The sequence below is a fragment of the Pseudoliparis swirei genome, chromosome 16 (assembly GCF_029220125.1).
Source record: "Pseudoliparis swirei isolate HS2019 ecotype Mariana Trench chromosome 16, NWPU_hadal_v1, whole genome shotgun sequence".
Classification (NCBI taxonomy): Eukaryota; Metazoa; Chordata; class Actinopteri; order Perciformes; family Liparidae; genus Pseudoliparis; species Pseudoliparis swirei.
The window spans coordinates 14277922-14298266 of NC_079403.1; the positions used below are offsets into that span (position 1 = coordinate 14277922).

The 20345-nt window shown below is 41.2% G+C and overlaps 1 protein-coding gene across 2 annotated transcripts in view; it reads right to left on the reverse strand.

Annotated features, from left to right (window-relative positions):
• Nucleotides 1-20345, reverse strand: part of ctnnd2a (catenin (cadherin-associated protein), delta 2a) — a 243303-nt gene that overhangs the window by 19554 nt on the left and 203404 nt on the right. For both annotated transcript variants that reach the window (XM_056433619.1, XM_056433618.1), the window contains exons 18-20: nt 15474-15647; nt 13127-13277; nt 910-1150 (exon numbers count right to left, since the gene is read on the reverse strand). In XM_056433619.1, coding sequence (XP_056289594.1) covers nt 910-1150; nt 13127-13277; nt 15474-15647 — 566 coding nt within the window. The remainder of the gene's footprint in view (nt 1-909; nt 1151-13126; nt 13278-15473; nt 15648-20345) is intronic.

Here is a 20345-nt window from a genome sequence, read left to right on the forward strand (position 1 = left end):
TTTCTGATAACACTCTACCCCTGACCTGGCAGTTGCCATAGCAGCTTCCAAAACACGCTGCTTGGACCCCCGCGGTGACAAAAGTTATATTCCTGACGCGTCTTCCTTGATATGTAGATGTCTTTTGTGGATGAATGGTCACAGAAAAGGCAGATATGATAGATAGATGTCTGGCCACATAAAAGCTCTGGTAACCACTTACGGTCCAGGGTGAGCTGAATGTTAACTCTACAGGTATAGGATGAAACAACAATAAAAATATGTGGCCTTTACATTAGGATTGAAGCTACTACGGTTATTCAGGGCTGATTGTCCTTGAGCACGTGGAAAGCCACTGCAAGTAAATGATCTGGAAATCTGGAAGACCGGTAAAGACAGATAACCATTATGATCTAAAAACACATGCACATCTGTGGTTATAAATACATCTGACATACTTTTCCGTAAACTGTTATAATATATAATCATCCTCAGATTTGAATATCATCCTTTGAGGATTCCTGCTGAACCCAATCTGGGACTCCTGCAAATGCATTTCAAGTGGTTGTTAAGTTGTAGGGACTGTGTTGCTACTGTGGCTCAGTGGCATGCCAGTGACACTGTGTTAAAGCTGTTATTCTTACTGGCAAACATCCCTGTAAAGAAAAGAGCCACTCATTGTACCGTCAGGTATTTGGAGTAAAGGAATGTATCAAAACATGTTGTTGAAACTCTCCAAGATATTTCACTTTTGATTTTTCCTTTGATGTAATGATGCAGACAGACGTTCCATTGGGTCTTCATTGGTGAACAAACATGTCTTGTAAAATGTCTCTGACTTTAAAGCTATTGCACAAATATGATATTTCATTGGTATGGATGAAGAGAACCCAATGTTGTGTCAGGGCCTCACAACCTTGGCCTACTCACTTGTCTCCTTTGCTGCGAGCAATGCCGATGAGTTTTTCTATGCCACCAGCATCACGCAGGGCTTTGGCGTTCTCCATGTTCTTGGTGATGACTTCGTGCAGTGCACAGCAGATGGCAGTTACCGTATCGTCTGACATGGCCTTGCTGGCAGGGCCGATGGTCCCACTGCTGGTGGCATTATTGTTGCTGCTGCTACTGCAGCCAGGTAACCGATGGATCAAATCTCTCATGGCATATTTACCTAGGACAAAAAACATTGGTCAAAAGTTATTCTTTACACATCCTTTCATACTGTACTTATAATTCAAACTTCATGATATTGGTGAACAATAGAAAAAACATATATAGTGGCAACTTGACTGAGATACTTTTGAAAAACCATGTGTTGGGGTGAGTGTTTGTATTTCCTAGGATAGTTAATATATCAATGCAAAGGAACTGTTTTAGACAAGCATTTAAGTTGAGTTTGGTTATGAATGAATGGTACGTACTACACAACTACTTCAACAACAAACTTAACAGCTCAAAGCCTCAATGAAACGAAAGTAAAATATACCTTTTACTATTTGTTAAAGCAAATGTGTCGCCCAGCTAATGAGGGAGTTTGGATAACTCCACACATCTTTAGTTTGAGGGGGCACACTGAAATCCTCTGACGGACACACACGAATGCAGATATGCTGAGAATCCAATAAAAGGGGCGACCTGCTATTTCTCTAAAAGGTGGGCATAAAGAGAATAAAAAAAGAAATTGACATTCAAAGAATGGTTCTTGTTGAGATCGAAGCAGCAAGAGGGTGGGAGTAATGAAGAAGTGCAGGAGATGCTGACAGACAGGATGTTGGCTGGAGCAGATGGAAGCAATACCGTTTGGAGTCTAGGGGACTTTAAGACTGTGAGTATGGATTTCAAAGAGGAGATGACGGAGGTTGAGGACAAAACCACCAACATGTAACCTGACCTCAGCCACACAATACAATAGTCTATCGCGACAAAAAGTGTTAAGACGAGACTTTAATACCAACTCCAAAAGGTATATTGTTTCAGTGAAGATGAAAGCAGTTTGTTGGCATACATTTAGATTGACATATTTATATGTTAAGACAAATCTTTTCAGAAATCATCTTTTATTTCCTGCAGTGCTTCTGACTCAACTACTCCGATACTCCGATGAGAGAGTATCCCATGAGAGTGAGATCATGAAGATGACTGAGGACAGGGATGAAGACAATAAAGGAGAGATCAGGGCAAATAGGTGATGAGCGGAGGAATGGAAGACAGGAAAGGAATTGAAGAGGTGAGAGGAAAGAGAAGAGAAGATTGTGCTGACTAAGGTGCTGTGTGGAAATTCATCAAACATAAGCAGTATTCGAGGGGTGAGAAATGCCCTGGCCGGTCATAAAACCTGTCAATTACACTTAAATCATCTTAAGCCCCCTGGGACGAAACCCACAGGGCATGTTCCAGGTAAAGAACAATCAACTTGGATGCACACGTGGTTGTTGAATAATGAGCCAACAAAATCCTCTCAATAGTCCCACAAGGACAAGCCTTCTTACCCTGATGCACATCAAGAAGGTACAATTAAATCAACTGAGCATCTTCACACAAATTAGTCAGTCTGCAATCTATGAGGCACGTTGAAGCATGCCATTTAAAACAGTGTGAGTGCATGTGAGTTTAAGTGTGTACAAAACACAGAAGAACTGCCCACTGTGAGTCATTTTACAAATGTTTACAAAGGTCCGACACAGTGCGGGATCAGATGAAGTAGATAGAGACCGGAAAGTAGAAAGTGGACCAATACATGTATCACTCAATTTGCAATGAACAAAACATCACGATGGATTTCACTGATCGTTTAACATATAAAAATGAAGTATTTTCCCAATTCTTCCTCTAATCAACCTTCATGGAGTAAGGGAACACACACACACACACACACACACACACACAGAGAGAGCTGCTAACTCTTTCCATAAGGAAAGAGTTGGGAGTTAATTGGCCAAGTGCTATCTCGGGCTGGCAGGCTGAACAGAGGTTAAGCGGTCATTGTCTTTTGGCTGAGAGGACAAAATTAAGTTGCATCCTAAGAGGGAGACTCATTATTAGACAGAATTTTTTTCCTGCCTGATTTACTGGCTCATGACTGACTGATTTACTTTCTTTCTTCCTTGATTTAATGATCAGACTAATTTAGGAGTGAGTGAATTATTTACTGACTTGCTGCGTGACCTATTTACCGACTGGCTTATTTTCTGAATGACTGCCAGACAATTTACTGTCTGAATGATTGAGTGACTAACTGATAAAGTGTCTAATTCAAGTAAGTAATAATAAAGAGTCGACACAACTATTCTGAAAATAGTTTGGAGGAATCCTATAATGTGTTTATGCTTACAGGCAGATGCTCTGATAAACTGATGCCAGCATTCCCCTGAAATATGCTTGCGCCCGTGTGTGTGTCTGTGTGTGTGTGTCTGTGTGTGTCTACACAGGTGTGTGCATGCATATCCCTATCAGTCTCCGCAACGTCATCACATTCTTCCCACAGGGGGCAAGTGCTTAACAGAGAAGATGATATGGCAGGAGAGAGGGAGGAGGAGGAAACAGCATAGTAGTCAGCCATGTTTGAGAGCTTGGAAAGAGGAAGAAGAGGAACAAAAGGAATGACGGAAAGGCACAGAAACCAAGTAAAGTAAGAGGAGAATGAGCCTGCATACACAATAATGTTTGCTTCGACGAATGCAACGTGAAACGCCTTGATAGCTGAAGAATGAAACAGACAGGCCTTTGATATGTCCAACCGTTTTAATAACACATCTTGTTAGAGGAAGACTAATAATCACTAAGAAGTGTGACTGAAAGCTTTGCACATACACACACACACACACACACACACACACACAACTCACCGTGACAATGCACACCTCATACAGCAATGCATGCACCCCCAACCCACATTTTGCACGTAAACACACATTGCTAATTATCTGACTTCCTGGTTGTTTGTTTTGTTTTTGGGATATTTTGGGGGGTTTGTCTTGATGTGAGATGTTTTTGTCAAACACTCTTTTCACAATTTGTTCTAATCTTGCCTTTGCAATGTAATTTCTTTTGTCCCATGGGGTTTTAGAGTTTTAAGTATAAATAATATACAAAAATAAATAGCAACAGCCAAACTTAAGTAAACTAAACCAAAGCTGTGTACAGACACCACTTATGTCAAATAAAATGTGGCCTCTTTCCAACATCTATGAGACGAGAGCCTTCAAGAAGCAGGCTCAAGTATTGATAAATTATAGATTCATATAAACAAGAGGGAGTTGCTGCACTTTCCTAATGTCAATGCACAATTCAACACATCTTAAAAGCTAACTCTTTTGATGTTCTCACCACCCTGATGAAGACATTTTTTACAATTTAAATTACTAATAAATATTTTTAAAAATTCTCTCCCAAAGCCACATTTAAGTTTTTGATATTGAGTTGATGACTGGCATTTGTTAGAATAAGTACAGCTGTATCGAAAGTATAACCAATCAGTATACTGACATACAATAAGAAGCCAGGAACCTCATGTAAGAACTAGTCCTGTGACCTCAGGGGTCATCGGTAGTGACGCTCGAAGGAAAGAAATAAAAGAGTCGTGGAGCAAATTCAAATGGATTTTTTATATGTGGGTGGCGACTCCTTCTCCTTTTAAAATCTCACTGTGACACAGGTCTCCACATGCTGGAGTGCAATCTCCCCTCATGGTCTTTCAATGAAATGTAAGCTACACCTGGAACATGTCCTCAAGGAGAGCAACAAGCCTTGTGCTGATCACCGCACAGTCTAATAAACCTGTATTACACAGCTCCTCCAATATAGTCATCTTCACCTGGGAGGCAGAGCTGTAATGTATTCCTGTGCTGCATCCCCTCATGTGTCGCTAACTTGCGCTGAGCAGGCCATGCTTCATCAGGGCCACAATGGCTGATTTGATTTAAAGAGATCCAATTACCCTCAACAATCAAGTGATATGATTGTTTACTGACGGAGAAGGGAGAATGTTATCAAAGTAAAATTGGAGGTAATTGTCTCAGGGAGATGTGGGCAAAGATGAAACAGCTTGATTGGCTGTGGCGTCTAACCGTCTGAGAATAAAGGTTATCAGAGACTGGGCTGAGGTCCTGTCTGTGGGCTGCTGTACTGAGACCAACAGCTTCTCATGGAGGTCTCTAAAGCCTTTCTGGGCCATATGAGTGTGTTCTAGGCTGAATAAAAGTTGGATCACTTTCAGAATCCTACAAATTACAGATATATCCAGGTGAATATCCCGTGTGCAAACTACCTTTGTCTTAACAGGTCAATGACTTAAAATGTTGTTAGCACAATAAGTATATTTGATATGTGCTAAATATTAAATTAATAATGTATAATACCAACCAGCCAATGCTGCCATTCAATTATTCAGTGAATGATCTGTGTGAGTTTCCTGGGGGTAATTGTATCAGTAGTACACCACACCATCGACAGGGGGCGCCATATTCACAGCAACAGGGGTATGCGTTTTGTTTCTTTATTGAAAACATGAAAAGTATGGCCCTTGTGTGTCAGCCTTTGAGAGAGCTCAAATAGTTTAAGACTATACACCAGAATTATACAAACAAACCCAGAAGAAGAAAAAAGTCAGTTTTTTAATGAGTTCTGTATCATGGACTCATTTGGAGAGCAGCCACAACGAAGGATGAATATAACTAGCATACTGCAGTGCACACACACATACACACACACACATACACACACAAACACACACACACACACACCCTGCAGTCATCAATTATCAACAACCTCATAAAGCTAAAATAGATATGAATGACCTGCGAAGGCAGTCGGGTTCCCCACTGCAATGGGAGGAGTATACCTTTTAACTTATGAATAAATAAATATGTAAATAAATAAATAATGCAGAGGAGAGCACAAACAGATGAAACACAGCAGGTTTAAGCAGGCCAGAAATGAAGGTAAATTGGAAGCGGCATGCAGTCGCTTCCCCGAAATAAAATATTCTGCCTTCTTGTGTTTGGTGCTTTTCACACCAGTTATTTCTCACCCTATGTGTCCCTCTTTGATGTCTATGGGTGACAGGTTTACAGCAAGAAAGAGAGAGGGAGGAAAGTTGGGGATCCCCACCACCCTCCTCCCACCCTGTGAGAGAACTTGTGGCTTCATTAAAGACATTTTATTATCATGGAGGAGAAGATGCCAGCTTGGGAATACACACTTCCTCTATCCATGCACACACTCAGAGACAATGAATGAGCATGGGGCTGGATTAAGTTACACTGAACAGCTTCTCAATCATGACGAGTTGGGTCCCGACAAGTGGATACATTTTCTTGAATAAAATCACAAGGGCACAATTTCAAAAATGTTAAAGACTTTTGGAAGAAAAAGAAAAAAACAGAGACACATTCTATGTATCCGTTGACCTCCCATGATGACCTGAACAAGAGACAGCTGTCGGACCAAAAAACCCCTCATGTATCTCATGAAAAGCTCTTTCTTTCCCTCTCTCCATTTGTCTTTTATTGCTCTCAATTTCTATTTCTATGTCGGTCGTGCTCCCAGCCTGGCAGAGTGGAGGACGGAGGATGCCTTGAGAGAACAAAGTGTGCTGATGAAAGACATGCCAGACCCTCACACACAAGAGATTTGTTCTGAAGGCGACACAGAAGTTTGGTAAAATACCACTCCAACGGGGACTGAGAAGTGTGTCCACTTTGCGTGACTCAATGGACTCGGCCACTCTGTCTTTGCGCCTACTAGCCTTCCAAGGTTGTTCGAGCCCATCGCAGTACAATCTGTTTATAGGGACTGCACAATGCGGAAAAACTGGCATGGGCGAAGAAAACACAACATCGACCTTCTCTGGTGCTCTGATAATATTTGGTGTGGACAACGCACTTTTTGTAGCGTAAACACGAATGCGTCTTGATGTGTCCTCGACATCATGCACATAACAGGAAAATGCGTCATCAACACCGCGGCTCTACCTGTTGTTACACCCTTTTATCCACTCTAGTTGGATCTCAAATCGCGTTAGCTGGCTTAAGCCTCGGTTATACTTTCTGCAAAGATGGTTTTAAGGACATGAGCATCAAACTTATCTGTTTCAGAACATGCCAAGGAATAGAGCCGGTCTGCATTGCTTTGATTTTTCTCCTTCTTTTAATTTATTTGACCTCCTGTTTAAGAAAAATTATTCTAATTTGATCTTTGCAAAAGGAAACGTACGTGATTATTAGATCAAGCTACCCCAGATGTTAACAGGGTCAACCTCACGCATACACACCCATTTGCCATCATGCCATTAGTCGTTCCGTTTCCACAGTAACGCTCTCCAGCACTGATGACATCAATACGAGACACAGAGAGCGAGAGACGCCGTGAAGGAGAGGCGGTATGAGCTCATGTCTGAAACGCCACGGAGAGGAGACGGAGAGGGAGGGGTGGGTGTGGCATCGAGGGATGAGAGGTGGAGAAGGAGGCAGGAAACGAAACAAAGAAGCAGAATGAGAGGGAGAAAAAAGGGGGATAATATGTGTTGTGGAGAATAAGGTGGGCACAACATTGTAAAGTGAAAAGGAGAAGAGTGGGAGGAGAGGCTTAATCCAATAGGAGGTGAATTGTGACCAGAGAAGAAGACAAAGAAACAGGACGAGAGGGGAGAGAAAGAGAAGAGGAAATGAGGCATGTAGAGAAGGTGGAAGTGGAGGAGTCCTTTTGTTTCTTTGAAGTTTTCACATTTTGCTTTTGATTTCATCTTTATTCATCACTTCAGAAAAAGTGATCATCAGTACTGATACTGTGACTCGAGTCAAATAAAGAGTCACAGTGTCTTCTAAAACCAGTAAGTAAACAATCAGTATAAAAGCATGAACCATTCTCTAAAGGTTTTTCATTATTTGATGTGCTGCAAACAGAACTGGGGAGCTTCTACATACATCACACAAGAAAACAGCCTGATCAAACTTCAGCATGCGTCCTAACAAGCGCCCTTGTCCAAATGCAGGAAGATAGCCAGCATATCTTGTATTGAGGAGGTGACTAGATGTGTGTCAAGATAAACATGTATGTGTGATTCTTCTTGAGTAAATATCACTAATGCTTAAAAGTCCCTAATCATTGATTCGTCGATTGACTTTGAGACACTAAATTAACCTGAATCAATATTTCAGTCAATACTTTTTATAAAGCTTTCACATCCGACTTTGCATTACTATATATTACATATGCAATTCAATCCCCAGTATACTGTAGGCCTTCCCATTAGGATTACATGTTTGGAATTTAAATTAAACCCTAACTGTGGAATCCAGAAACTCAATTAGATGTAGTAGTTGGAGCAAGTCACATCATACAAAACATAATATTAATTCGTGAAGTGTCTTGAATTAATAGAGATTTTTAATTAATCAGTTTTTCATTAAACAGTCATTTTGGCTTGGATTTGGTTGCAGGCTCTGCACGTGTTTATGGGAGGCTTTAGTAAATGTGGGCTGTGTTTGAAAAAAATACAGTCTTTTTGTCATTCCAGTGCTGTTCCCAATTCATGTGTATCAAATTACCATCTGTAAGTAAATGGGGAAGAATTGCGCTGGCAGACGGTGTGGCAGTGAATGCGACGCATTTATTGCTACACAGGCATACAGGACATTATGCAAATTCAAAAACTATGAAGAAGGTGAACTAAGGAGAGACAAAAACATTGACAGATGCAAGGAATGATTCTCATGGACATCAATATGCTACTAAATCCCATTAAAGAGGGATTGGAGTACAAGCATACATGTGTGGTTAGAGTAGGCCTTCAGCTCACTCTTCGGTTTCATCTCACACCCTTATTCAATCTGCCCAGCCTGACATGGCCTCTCCTTTCCTCTTTCCTTCTCTAGCCTTGTACTTCTCTTGCTCCTTCCCTCTTCCCTCTCTTGCTGCCATCCAGTGCTTTTCCAGAGGATTTGACACTCTGAGGCTATTGTGTGCGAAAGATGATTCTCATCTCCGCTCAAGCAATCTACCATTCCCCCCACGCTGATGCTGCCAAGCCCACCGACACTAACAGCTTATGACACACTACAGCACGACGATTTGGTTTATTCATTTATAGAAAGAGGTGATTTACTCTAGATTAGCCATGCAAAATGGTATTACAATTCGGTGGAATTTGGATTTGACAAAGATCCACAAACTGCTTTGTGAAATTGCTTTGTTTCTCATGGTTGAACGGTTGTTTTGCAGGAGTGCATGGTGGAAAGAAAAATGTGTTTGACTCAGAGTCACTGTGGTGAATGAAGCTTGTGAACATGGAGCACATGGGGCTCGTCTCTTAGGAGTGCCTGGCCTCCACCTCTTTTCTTTTGACATGTATCAAATCACACCTTGCCAAGAGCAAAGGCTCAACCCTGACTGATCCCTCTCACTTTTCTCCTCTCTCCATTTTCCCTCTTCATCTCTGAGGCTTTCTGTGACATTGTGTGTCATTAACTCTGACTGCTGCTTTCTGGCTCATTTACCATGTGGATGTCTAGACTCGTAGGAAGAGAAGTTGATGTGCCAGCTGTTTTTGAATGTAAACTGATGATTTATTCCAATGACACTGATCAATTTGATGAGATCGTAATAATGTCTGATGGTTAAACAGAGCCAGGTTGCCATCACTGTCTTATTCCCTGAATCAACAACCCATCCTGCAGCTCTGTGCAGCTTCCATCTGCTTTAAGCTAATTATCTATCTTTGCCAGGCTTTGAAAACCACTAGTGTTGGTTTATATAAACATTTCAAAAAGAGACACAAATTAACATACCGGTAGTGGATGGGGAAATGAAACATCTAGCAGTCATTTGTTGGGAGATCAAACCAGGGCTGCGATTGAAATGTTCAAGGAAGTAATGAAATGGGACACATACAGTGTAAGAGTCAGGCTCGATTTATGGGAAGGCAGCAGGAAAAGTTCAGAGATTTATTTTTGATAACGGAAAAAAAAGTTCTGTGATTTATTGTTGAAAAGTCCAAGGGAAAGCAGGTTATGGCAGACAGGTAGCAGGAAGCAGTTGGCAGAGAGCAGGTGCCTCCAAAACACAGGACACGCGAGAACAACAACATCTCGAAAATAACTGTCTGGAACTCTAAGCACAAGATATGAGGACGAGCTGGCATCGATACATGGAAAACACACAGACTAAAATACACGAGGGAAGGAGGGTGTAAATGAGAAACTAATCAGGGCGGGGCAGACAATCAAAAAAGATGGGAAACACACAAAGGCAGGAATCAAAACCAAACATTTCACATGAGGAGTGAACAATGTTCGGCAAAAGAAAGAATGTGACACATGATTGGCCAGTTTAAGAGACTTGCTGCCACTGCACGCTCCGACGGCTTAAGGAAGCTTTAGTGCATCTGCTTTTTGAATATTTTAACCAAACTGAACCGAGAACTTTCTGTGTCACAGTAACCTATTAACTACTATAGACAGTTAATAATGTGTGTTATTTTAACTGCATAACTGTCAAAATCACAACAATATCTTTCACAATCTCAGTTTTTTTGCAGCAGTGTATCTATTTTTAATCAAATCTGTCAGCACCTCCCTGGTTGCTACATTACAATGATGATCTGCAATGCCCTAATTATCTCTCTTTTTCTTTTATAGAGTATCTTAATTTGCCTCCGTCACCCTATCGCTGTCATATGTTTTGTGTCTTGAGCCTCAGAAATAACACTGTGAGAGCTCGTCACAAAGGCCTAAAACAATGTTATCCTGCAGCTGAATAAGTCAAGTCTGTATTCAAATGAAGATGCCAAAAATATTTGAATTGATTTTCCCTCTGAATCTGTTTTGTAATTACATTACTCAATCATGCCTATGTGTCGCCTTCCTCTCTATGAGGCACAGATGCATTGCAGTGTCTCTTTCCAAAACTGTACTATTTATCTTCAATAGAGTTTAAAAATAATGACTTTCAAAGTTAAAATTGACCAACTATCTATAATATTTTAATCAAAACAAGGTAATGGTTTTCAGTGCAAGATATAGACTGTAAAGGGTTTAATGAAAGAATTGATTATGTGATGTCAGTATTGGAACTGCTACTTTAATTATATTAAATATGTAATTCATAACAATGTAAGAGAAAATTATTTAATGTTAAGGCAGCTGAAACCACATTTTTCCCAAATAATATTACAATATTTTAATAAAATCATTCTTATCAAACATTACACGTACATAAACTCCACCTCGTTGATGGAAGTGACAATTCTGTTTGAGTTAATATAAATCAAGTGCATTTAAAAGAGTACCGACTCCATATTGTATCATATCATATTTGGAAGTTGCGTGTTACATTTTGAGTGGATGTGAAAAGCAATACGAAGGATGACATGCAAACGTTCTTGTCAATCTTTTAAATATAACTCAAATTACCTTCAAATTACCGCCTTGCAGTTGCATGCCTCCGCAAACCAGCCACGTTGCAGTTTACACACACGCCTGTCCAAAAATCATCACTTCTCATCCTATCCTTGTTCCTATGAGACATTTGTGTGAAATTGTCCTAATTAGCGTGCACATTATTGAGTTATGTATAAAGATATTATGTGAAGTCACGGTGACATTTGAACACCAAAATCAAAAGTCCAGGTGGACATTTGTGCCAAATGGAAAGAAATTAGCTCCAGGGCTCTTGAGATATTGCGTTTCACGAGAATGGATGAAAATGATATACGTACAACCCAAAAAACTAAATGCCTCTTGCGCCAGGCAGACCATCTCCATGGGCGTAGTGAGCTTCACCGGCAGCCTTCCTCGTCGTCCTTACACTCTGGCAACGACACAGAGATGCTCCAGAAGCCCTTGCCTGAGACTGAGGGTAGCAGGGTTGCTATAGAAACCACTGAGCCCACCAAGAAGCCGAGAAACTCAGAGAAAGTACAGACAAAAGGGTGCCGCAACACACACCCATGCGATACACACACAAACTCAAACAGATTTTTAGACACAGACAGAAACACTCCACCGCAAACAAACACACGCTACACAAGTGTCTTATTGTGTTCGGTGATCCCGTGATCCCGAGTCCCTCGATGTGGTGATGCTGCCAGTCAGTTAGCCTCACACTTGCTTTTCAAAGCCCAACACTGCCCAATACAAGCCTTTGATTTGATCTTCTGCAATATCTATCTTGCTCTCCTTACAGACTTCCTCTCTCAACTTCATATGCTCTACCATTTTATTTCATTTATTCCAGATGACTTTCCTCATTGGCCTATTTTTCTCACAACAAACACAACTTGGCCCTGTTATCAAATTATAACGCATCATTCAATCGTCAAAAAAGAAAAAAAGAGAACGATCACAGTAGTCCCACAACGATTAGATTTTGACCTCTGTTGACATCATGTTTGCCTCATGTTGAGGTTACAATCATTGTGCAGACTTGATCCTAGTTTGTGATATAAATGGTCTACATTAGTGTCAAAATCTGCAAAGTGGTCCACCAGGCTAGCATGGTGGAAGAAGCCAGGTGAGCCGTCATACTATGTTGTTGTGAGGTGACTCCAGACTGGCCTTTGTGTTGAATTACTTCTAATTGGAGCAACTGTTCTGTAGCCTTGTCTTACATCACTTGAACATTCTTGCATACCCTAAACAAGAGCAATGCGTTAGAAACGGACCAAAGTGGAACGGCTAGGAGGGAATGCAATTAGAGATGTTAATGGATTTCAATTAGCTCTTTATAAACTAAAAAAAGAGACCACAACTGAGCATTACAGTCCAAATACATGTAACTTTATCAAGATTTTAAATCCCAGTGATCCAGGACGGGGTCTGTGACTGGCACCGTAATGGCTGCTTGTCTGTGCTGGTTACCTTCTGCCCCCCAATGGCTGGGCTTAGATCACCCAGTCTTTGGCTTACCCCCCCCCCCCCCCCCCTCCTCCATGTTGCAAGTCATGTTTAAAATGTATGTGCTTATTGTGCTCTCTCCCCTCATGTTATGCTGTAATCTTTCATCCTTTCTTGCCATTTCGTTGCCTCTGTACCTGTACTCTAGCAATGACAATAAATTAAATCCAATCCATGCAATGATTTTGGGTAATAGTCGGGGGGATGTTTCACCAACAAATATAATTATGATTGGAAAAGTGTTTTTCAATACTCACCAATGAGCTCCTTGTTCCTGATGTCCAGGGCCATATTTCTGAGAGCGGTGGCCACGGCACACACCACCTTGTCATTGTCTATCCTCAGTAACTCCACCAGGATTGGAAGGCCTTTCTCCTTACGTACAGCAGCCCGGATGTACACCGACCACTGACAGGGAGAAATCGGGGGGAAGGCTGTTAGATAGCAAACATTGTATTGCATGAATAGTAGCATGGCAATATTATAAAAAAACAACCCATTGTGTATTTGTGGAGGAAATGAAATGAGAAGTTTTGCGACAATTTGAAGCATTGTTAGAATTCAGAAAGTAAAGAAACTTCCTATTTTTAAAACCTAGACAACAGCGATTACAATTATATCCACACAGTATGAACAACAAAAGACAGAGAGCATGGCAACAATTAAAAAACTGTCTTCTACTTTGGTTGTGAAACTTGTTTGTTTACCATACGAGGAACTCACCATGATGTGCGCTGTGTTATCGGTTATTTTCAATTCACACATTTTCATTCCTGCATTGTCTTATTGTCACTATGGTGACTACGTTATTTCTTTCTTTCCTTTACTAGGCAGACGGACTAACAGATTGGGGATGAAATGGTAGGAGAAAGGGAAAAAAGACAGACGATGCACGATGGTTGAGAGATGTTCTATCCAGGGTCAATATGAGAGGGAGTGATAAACTCTAAGAGGCACAATTACATAAAACGATAGAGACGAGGTTTGAACTTGGAGACCACTCTGTTCTCCCTCATTAACTATCAAGGTACGCTGAAATGGACTGCTCAACCCGAAACAGCTAAAGTGCTGCCGACTTGTCCGTCAACTGTAGAAGACTGAAGATGTGCCAAAACAGCCCCCGAGAATAGATAAGTGAAGCGTGAAGCAAACAGAATATCCAAGGTATGTTAATGTGAAAACAGAGAATTGTTTTCTTCAAGACCAAAATGGTTCAAATTTTAGGGAATAACTCACCTCAGAGGGAAATTATCATTGTGTATTATTAACCGTATACTATATGTTCTTAACCAAGAGCTTAGAGAGCAGCACGGAGAGCGAGCCAGCAGTACGCACACACAGCTTCTTTGGAAACTGTTAGCAGCACCATTCTCACAGTCAGGAGAGGAGACACATCAAAGCACAGAAAAAAAGTAAAATAACCTTTTGACTGAGCATACATAGCCGACAATGTCTGACGCATTTCCCCAAGATCATTCCTAGATTAAACCCTCACACTTTCTGCCTTTTAGCCTCATGCACTCCCTCCTCAAGGCTAAAGCTGCCTTCACCAATTTCTATAATATTGCCACATGACTCATACGTTATGAGCATCGAGCTGTTTCCCTCAGTCAGCTGCTGTTGAACCCTGGCTCTATTCCCTGGTGTGTTCAGGCTGGAATCTGTTCCCATTTTTACAGTAATTGCATTGCTTCTAAACAATATCATATACTACAGAACACGTGAAACGTGGGCTCGTGTTTTTTTAAAGACAGCAGGATGGCCAGGTGAGCAAATAGAACGTCATTCCAACTGATTTTTAAAGTTGTTTATTCTCTGTACTGCAACCGAATCGGCCTTTAAATAAGTTTAAAGCCAGAACTGAACTGTAACCAGGTGATCAGGGTTGAATTTGTGTTTCGTCTCGGTGTACTTGTTGATATTAAACGCTACGTTAACTTTATAATGGATATATTCCTGCCATGGAAATAATACTTTTTACGAGGTAATTCTGATTAATATTGGCCATCTGGCAAAATGCCATCCCTCTCGAAGAATCTATCTATGCCACATTACTTTTCAATAAACAGAAGCCAAGCCAGAGCTGCTGTATGTACTGGACTACATCATTGTTTGTGGAAGGACAGTTTTCCAATGGCACAGTGGCTGGGTGCAGAGCAGTTCTTGGTCACAACTTTTGAGAGTTTGTAAAACGGTAGCCTACACACAAAATCACACAGGTGCACACACACGTTCATGTACACACAGACACACACGCATACACACAGACGCACACAAACACAGTAGGTGTGGATGTGAATTAATTGTTTTATGGTTTATCCACTCAAATAATTGTGTACAAAAATAATTGTGTACAATTATTTGACTTGCATTCAATGCACTGTGGAGAAAGGACACACCGATGATGAATCCCTTTCCTTCATACCAATGAAAGACAATTAAATGGGTATACAGACACATTTACAGATTCCTGTTTACCTGCAACACGAGTGCCTGAATGACGCTTTCATTATATTTACCTGATTATACTCTTGGGCTCCGACGATATTCAAAAAAAGTGAGGAGAACAAAGAGTACGGCAAATATTTTAAACCTAGCAGTTACCTTCCAGCTGCCTGCGGCTAGGTTCTGCAGAGCGCCGGCGGCTCCCTCCAGGGTGTCGGGGTTGGAGCATTCAGACAGCAGGGTGAGGTATGGTTTGACGATGGTGGGGTGCCACAGCATCTGAACTCCTTTGGGTGGCTGTGCTGTGTCCGGAAAGGGGCCCACGCCATCCCACTGTGAAAAAGGAGTCATAGTTCAAGATTTATTTATGTTCAGCGAGGTGAGATGCAAACCACTGGCGGTCTAATCGCTATGAACAGATTCTGCCTTCAAATGCAGAATTTCATAGACATTCTGTGAATGTCGGGAAATGGTCCTTGCGGAGAGTAAAAGATCAGAAAGCATGGGCCAAAATGCAATCAGGTAACCTGCCGGTTATCATCTCACAATGCTTTAGCATTTTTTTGTGTTTAAATTGAAAATCGGTTTCGGTCTCGCATCAAGTTACACATTTTTGACCTGGATATCAACCAACTACAGTAGAACATAAATATATTACAATTTTAATGGAGGTCGGCTAAAACATTGTTTTGGGGTTGTTCCGACTAAACCATAGACTTTGTGGACTATCGTTTTGAAACCTGTAGTTCGTCAATTTGATCGTCGCCATCTTGGTTATTTGCAACCAGAAGTGACACTCGAGGGTGGAGCTAAGTACAATGGATTTTAAGATGAGCAAAAAGGCTCATGAACTGAAACACTCAGTGAAATGGTTAAAATTGCAGGAAAACACGTCCAACTCCAAAATCGGACATCGTTGTGGGAGCAACCTATCGATCACAAGTTGGCCCTTAAGCACACCCTGCTTTATCATCTATTTTACTCTAAACGGGAACATCATTTACAAACTGCACAGCATGCTGTGTTAAAAGACTTGAAACTAGCGAGTGTCCCCTTTGCTTTCGGAAATTCATCCGATTCCATATCCGCAACATTCATGAGAGAAAGATATCTGTGGATGAGGATTCTCGAGTGTCTAAGTGCATGCATTACTGCATCTCCTTTCAGTACCTTCTAACCTCTTCAAAAGTCAGAGACATTGAATAAATCGCTCCCTGTGGACCTGCTTTTTATGAAAGATTGGTAATGGAGGGGAGCGATGGGAAAGGAAAGAGATGCGTGTGAAACAGAGGCTATGAGAGAATGTTTCACTCCTACATTTGCTTTGAAAAATAAACCTAATGCTCCATTCCCCTTTCCCTCCATCCTCCCCCTCTCCTCCACTACAATGGAGTCTCTTGATGTTTGAACCTCTTTGCTGAGTGACATGCCCACACCCTTTTTCCCGTAGGCATGAACCCACAGCAAACTCTCTTTCTCATTCTCTCCCTCATCTTTTATTTCTATTTATTTCTTCTCATTTCGCTCCTGTTTTACATTAATATCTTGCCCCCCTTTTCTCTCCTGTTGATTATTTCTCCATACCTCTCCCATGACTTTTCTCTCTCTTTCTTTCTTGCTTGCCTCCGTCATTCCCTAATTTCTTATTCTATTTCCATCCTTCTCTCTCCAGTTTTTCCTCTCCCTATCGACCTTCTCGGTTTCGCTCTACTGCTTTCCCTCCTCCGCTGGTCTCAAGGTAAACTAGGCTAGTGTGCGTCTTGAGAGAGGTGTGGTGGTGGTGGTGTGTGTGTGTGTGTGTGACTTTGCGTGCGTGCATGTTTTCGTTTTTTCATAGATTCTCGATCATAAAATCAAAAAGGCATCGATTTGAAGTGTGGAGAACAAGAGGTACTTTCTGTTGCATACAGACAGCCAGACTAAATCTGAATGTAGGATGTACATTTGTGTATCTACAATGTTCCAATGATAAAGTGTTTCAAACAATGTATAATTTATTCTCCTCAGTACAACACACTCTTTTTCTTAAAAATTATATATATCTCATGTTTTGCCCGCATGGTAAAGAATCGTAAAACACCGTAGCTGCCACGATCACTGCGGCTTGAGCTCCACATTGTCTGCTACGGGGATCAGGGTATTACGTTAAAAATTAAAGATTTAAGTTATCTGGTCGGACAGCTGAATACCACTGTTATCTATTTATCAACTGGGAACACTAGATGATCTGCCATCTGCGTTGTACTTTTGGGGGAAGAATTTGAAATGTTGCGTAATTCAGTTTTTATTTGATAAAGATACTGGTGTTGTTTCTAAAGGTACATTTGCTCAAAACATTTTTAAGAGACAGATATCTCTAAACAAATCAGAAATCCATAACAAATTCCAGAAAGCAAACACCTTGTGTGTAAGTGTGTGTGTTCCAGTATCCATTAGGAGTGTTTAGGTCCAGTTCAGGCTCCCGTGCTGCTCCCTGGCCTGGCTGTCTGAGCCTCGAATAAATGATTAAGGACACTACATTACACTCTAACTGCTTGAGTCTCTCTCCCCCACTCAGCTTCTCAATCCATCTCTCTCTCCCTGCTGCCTGGTCTCTTCCTGACATCATTTCCCTGTCTGTCTCTCGCTCTCTCTCTCTCTGACCCAGTCTTATGGCTCCTACCCTTCTCTTTCAGTCTGTACCTGTCTGTCTCCCAGACCTAATCAAACCAGGAGACAGTAAAGAGGAAAAGAAAGATGTACAGAATAGAATCATGAAGACATTTCTTTTTAACCACAAATGCTAAGAAAGCCTGGCAGGGCCTACACATTATCACTGGTTATAGACCTAAATGCACAATATTTGTGATTGAATGATTCTGTATTATTCTATGACTTTATCCATTTTATTTTCTAGATTTGACTCGATAATGCTCCACAGTAGGATGTAGAAGTTGATATAATCACAAGTTCACCAGGTAGTGACATCAGGAATACCCACAGTTTTTACATGTTCAGACTTTGGGTCTGGACGACGTTGGCTGGAAGGTCTTACAGTCTTATGTTGATTAACTTTAACTCCTTTTCAAAGGATTGCCTGAGCAGGGGAAGCTGTCTTTGATTGTAACTGTTCCCAGTGCAATGCATGACATGCGGCCAGCTGCCCTTACCTCAGTACATATGAAGGGATTTGAGAAGATAGTATAAAGAATATATATTTCACCATTCTTGGTTTCTTATCAGTTTGCATACCAGCCAGAGTGTGTGCTTGAGGAACCGCACAGTCTTGTGTACATTTTGTTTGTTCGTTTTATCGGTGCATCTAAAACAAACCAACCCCACCGGCTGGTAGGCAAATTGATGGAATTTGGGGTTAATCCAAGGCCCATTCTATGGATTAAGGATTTTCTTCTGAATCATACCCAGCAGGTTATATTCCACACAGCCATTTCCCCCTTTAAGTTTATGAATCCAAAAGCCTCAGAGAGCTGTGTTTTGTCTTCCATAAATACACCGAATACCAATAGGCATCTGCACTCACACCTTTTTTGTGTATGCTACAGTCTTAGTGGGGCACCTACAACCTGACAACCTTCGATATGTTTGAAGATATGGTTTAGGGAACGACATTAAATGGGGTTCTGGCAATTTTCCTGAGGCCAATGTGACTAAAACAAAGGACATATTGAGACATAGAAAATGTAGAAATCTAAAGAGTATGTGCTGCAATAGCATCAGTTATATTAGACCTGGAGAATATGTTCTCATTAAAAGAAGAACTTAGAACGGCACTGAAGGCTTCTCTTGATGTTTTCGTTCTTCTCCCTGGCTTTGGCAAACGTTTGAGTGACAGATAGTTTGTGCAAGGCCATCCCACCGAGCGTCCTATCTTTTGGCCTGATTTGTGTGTTTCATAACATGTGAAACCAAAACCAAGATAGGTTGCACTGCATTATCAGGTTGATGAGTGGAGTCCTTGGGGCATCATGAATCCCAACAGTTTTTCTTGTCCTGTGTAGCATTTAAGCGTTTGGATTGGCCAGGCGTACATGCTCACTGAGGGATGAGTATCCGGACATGTTCCGTTCCCATGCCCTGATCAATGGGCTTTCCTGACCCTGACGACGTCAGGTCAATGCCTAACCTCAACCAATTGTCTCTGCATCTACACAGTGCGAGTCTTGCCAAGAACTGCAGCAGGATTCATATATATAGATGCAACTGGTTGTGACCAAAGGCCAGCTACTCGGTTGCGTAAAGATCTCATTCTGAGTATAGCTGATTGCTCAACCTCTCGACTACAGGCCCCTAGGGGTTCAATGGTTTTTAAAAGGTTAAGCTATTGAGGCTAAACAAAGATGCTGCAGGGAGAATTAGAGCAGCAAGGTTTAGAAAGCTTTTTTTTGCTTCAGTAATTAGCCTGTCAAATGAGAGGGACAGCCCAAAAACATAGAATATGATGGTGTTTTGGTCAGAGCTATGTGAAATGGAAATTATTATGTAGTACTAGTGGCATATATTTATTGTTTATTATAATGTTGATGTAGCCTCTTTATTTATGTGTTTGTTAGCATATGCTTGATTGAGGGTGCTTAGAATTGCTCTGTGTGTGTGTGTGCGTGTGTGTAGTTCCTTAAAAAAATATATAGTTTTGTTGTGTTAAGCTTTTTAAAAGCACTTTATTAAGAATGTCCCTATTCTTTTCTCTCCCTTTTGTCTCTCTCTGTCTGTGCCTATGGGTGTAATGTGTTTCAAGATACACTCACCAATTGAAAAGAGAGAAAGAGACACAGTGTAGCCAATGAGTTGCATTAGCCTGGCGAATCGATGGCTAATAATGGCTGAAATAGAACAAGACAAACTAGAACGGGCACTCCGTAGAGCGCATACTGTACCTTCGCTGCAGCACTTTTTTGGTACCTTTTCATGACCTTGACCTTTGACCCGATCAATCCCAAAATCTAAACAAATGGTCCCCGGATAATAACCAATCATCCCACCAAATTTCATGCGATTCGGTTTAATACTTTTTGAGTTATGCGAATAACACAC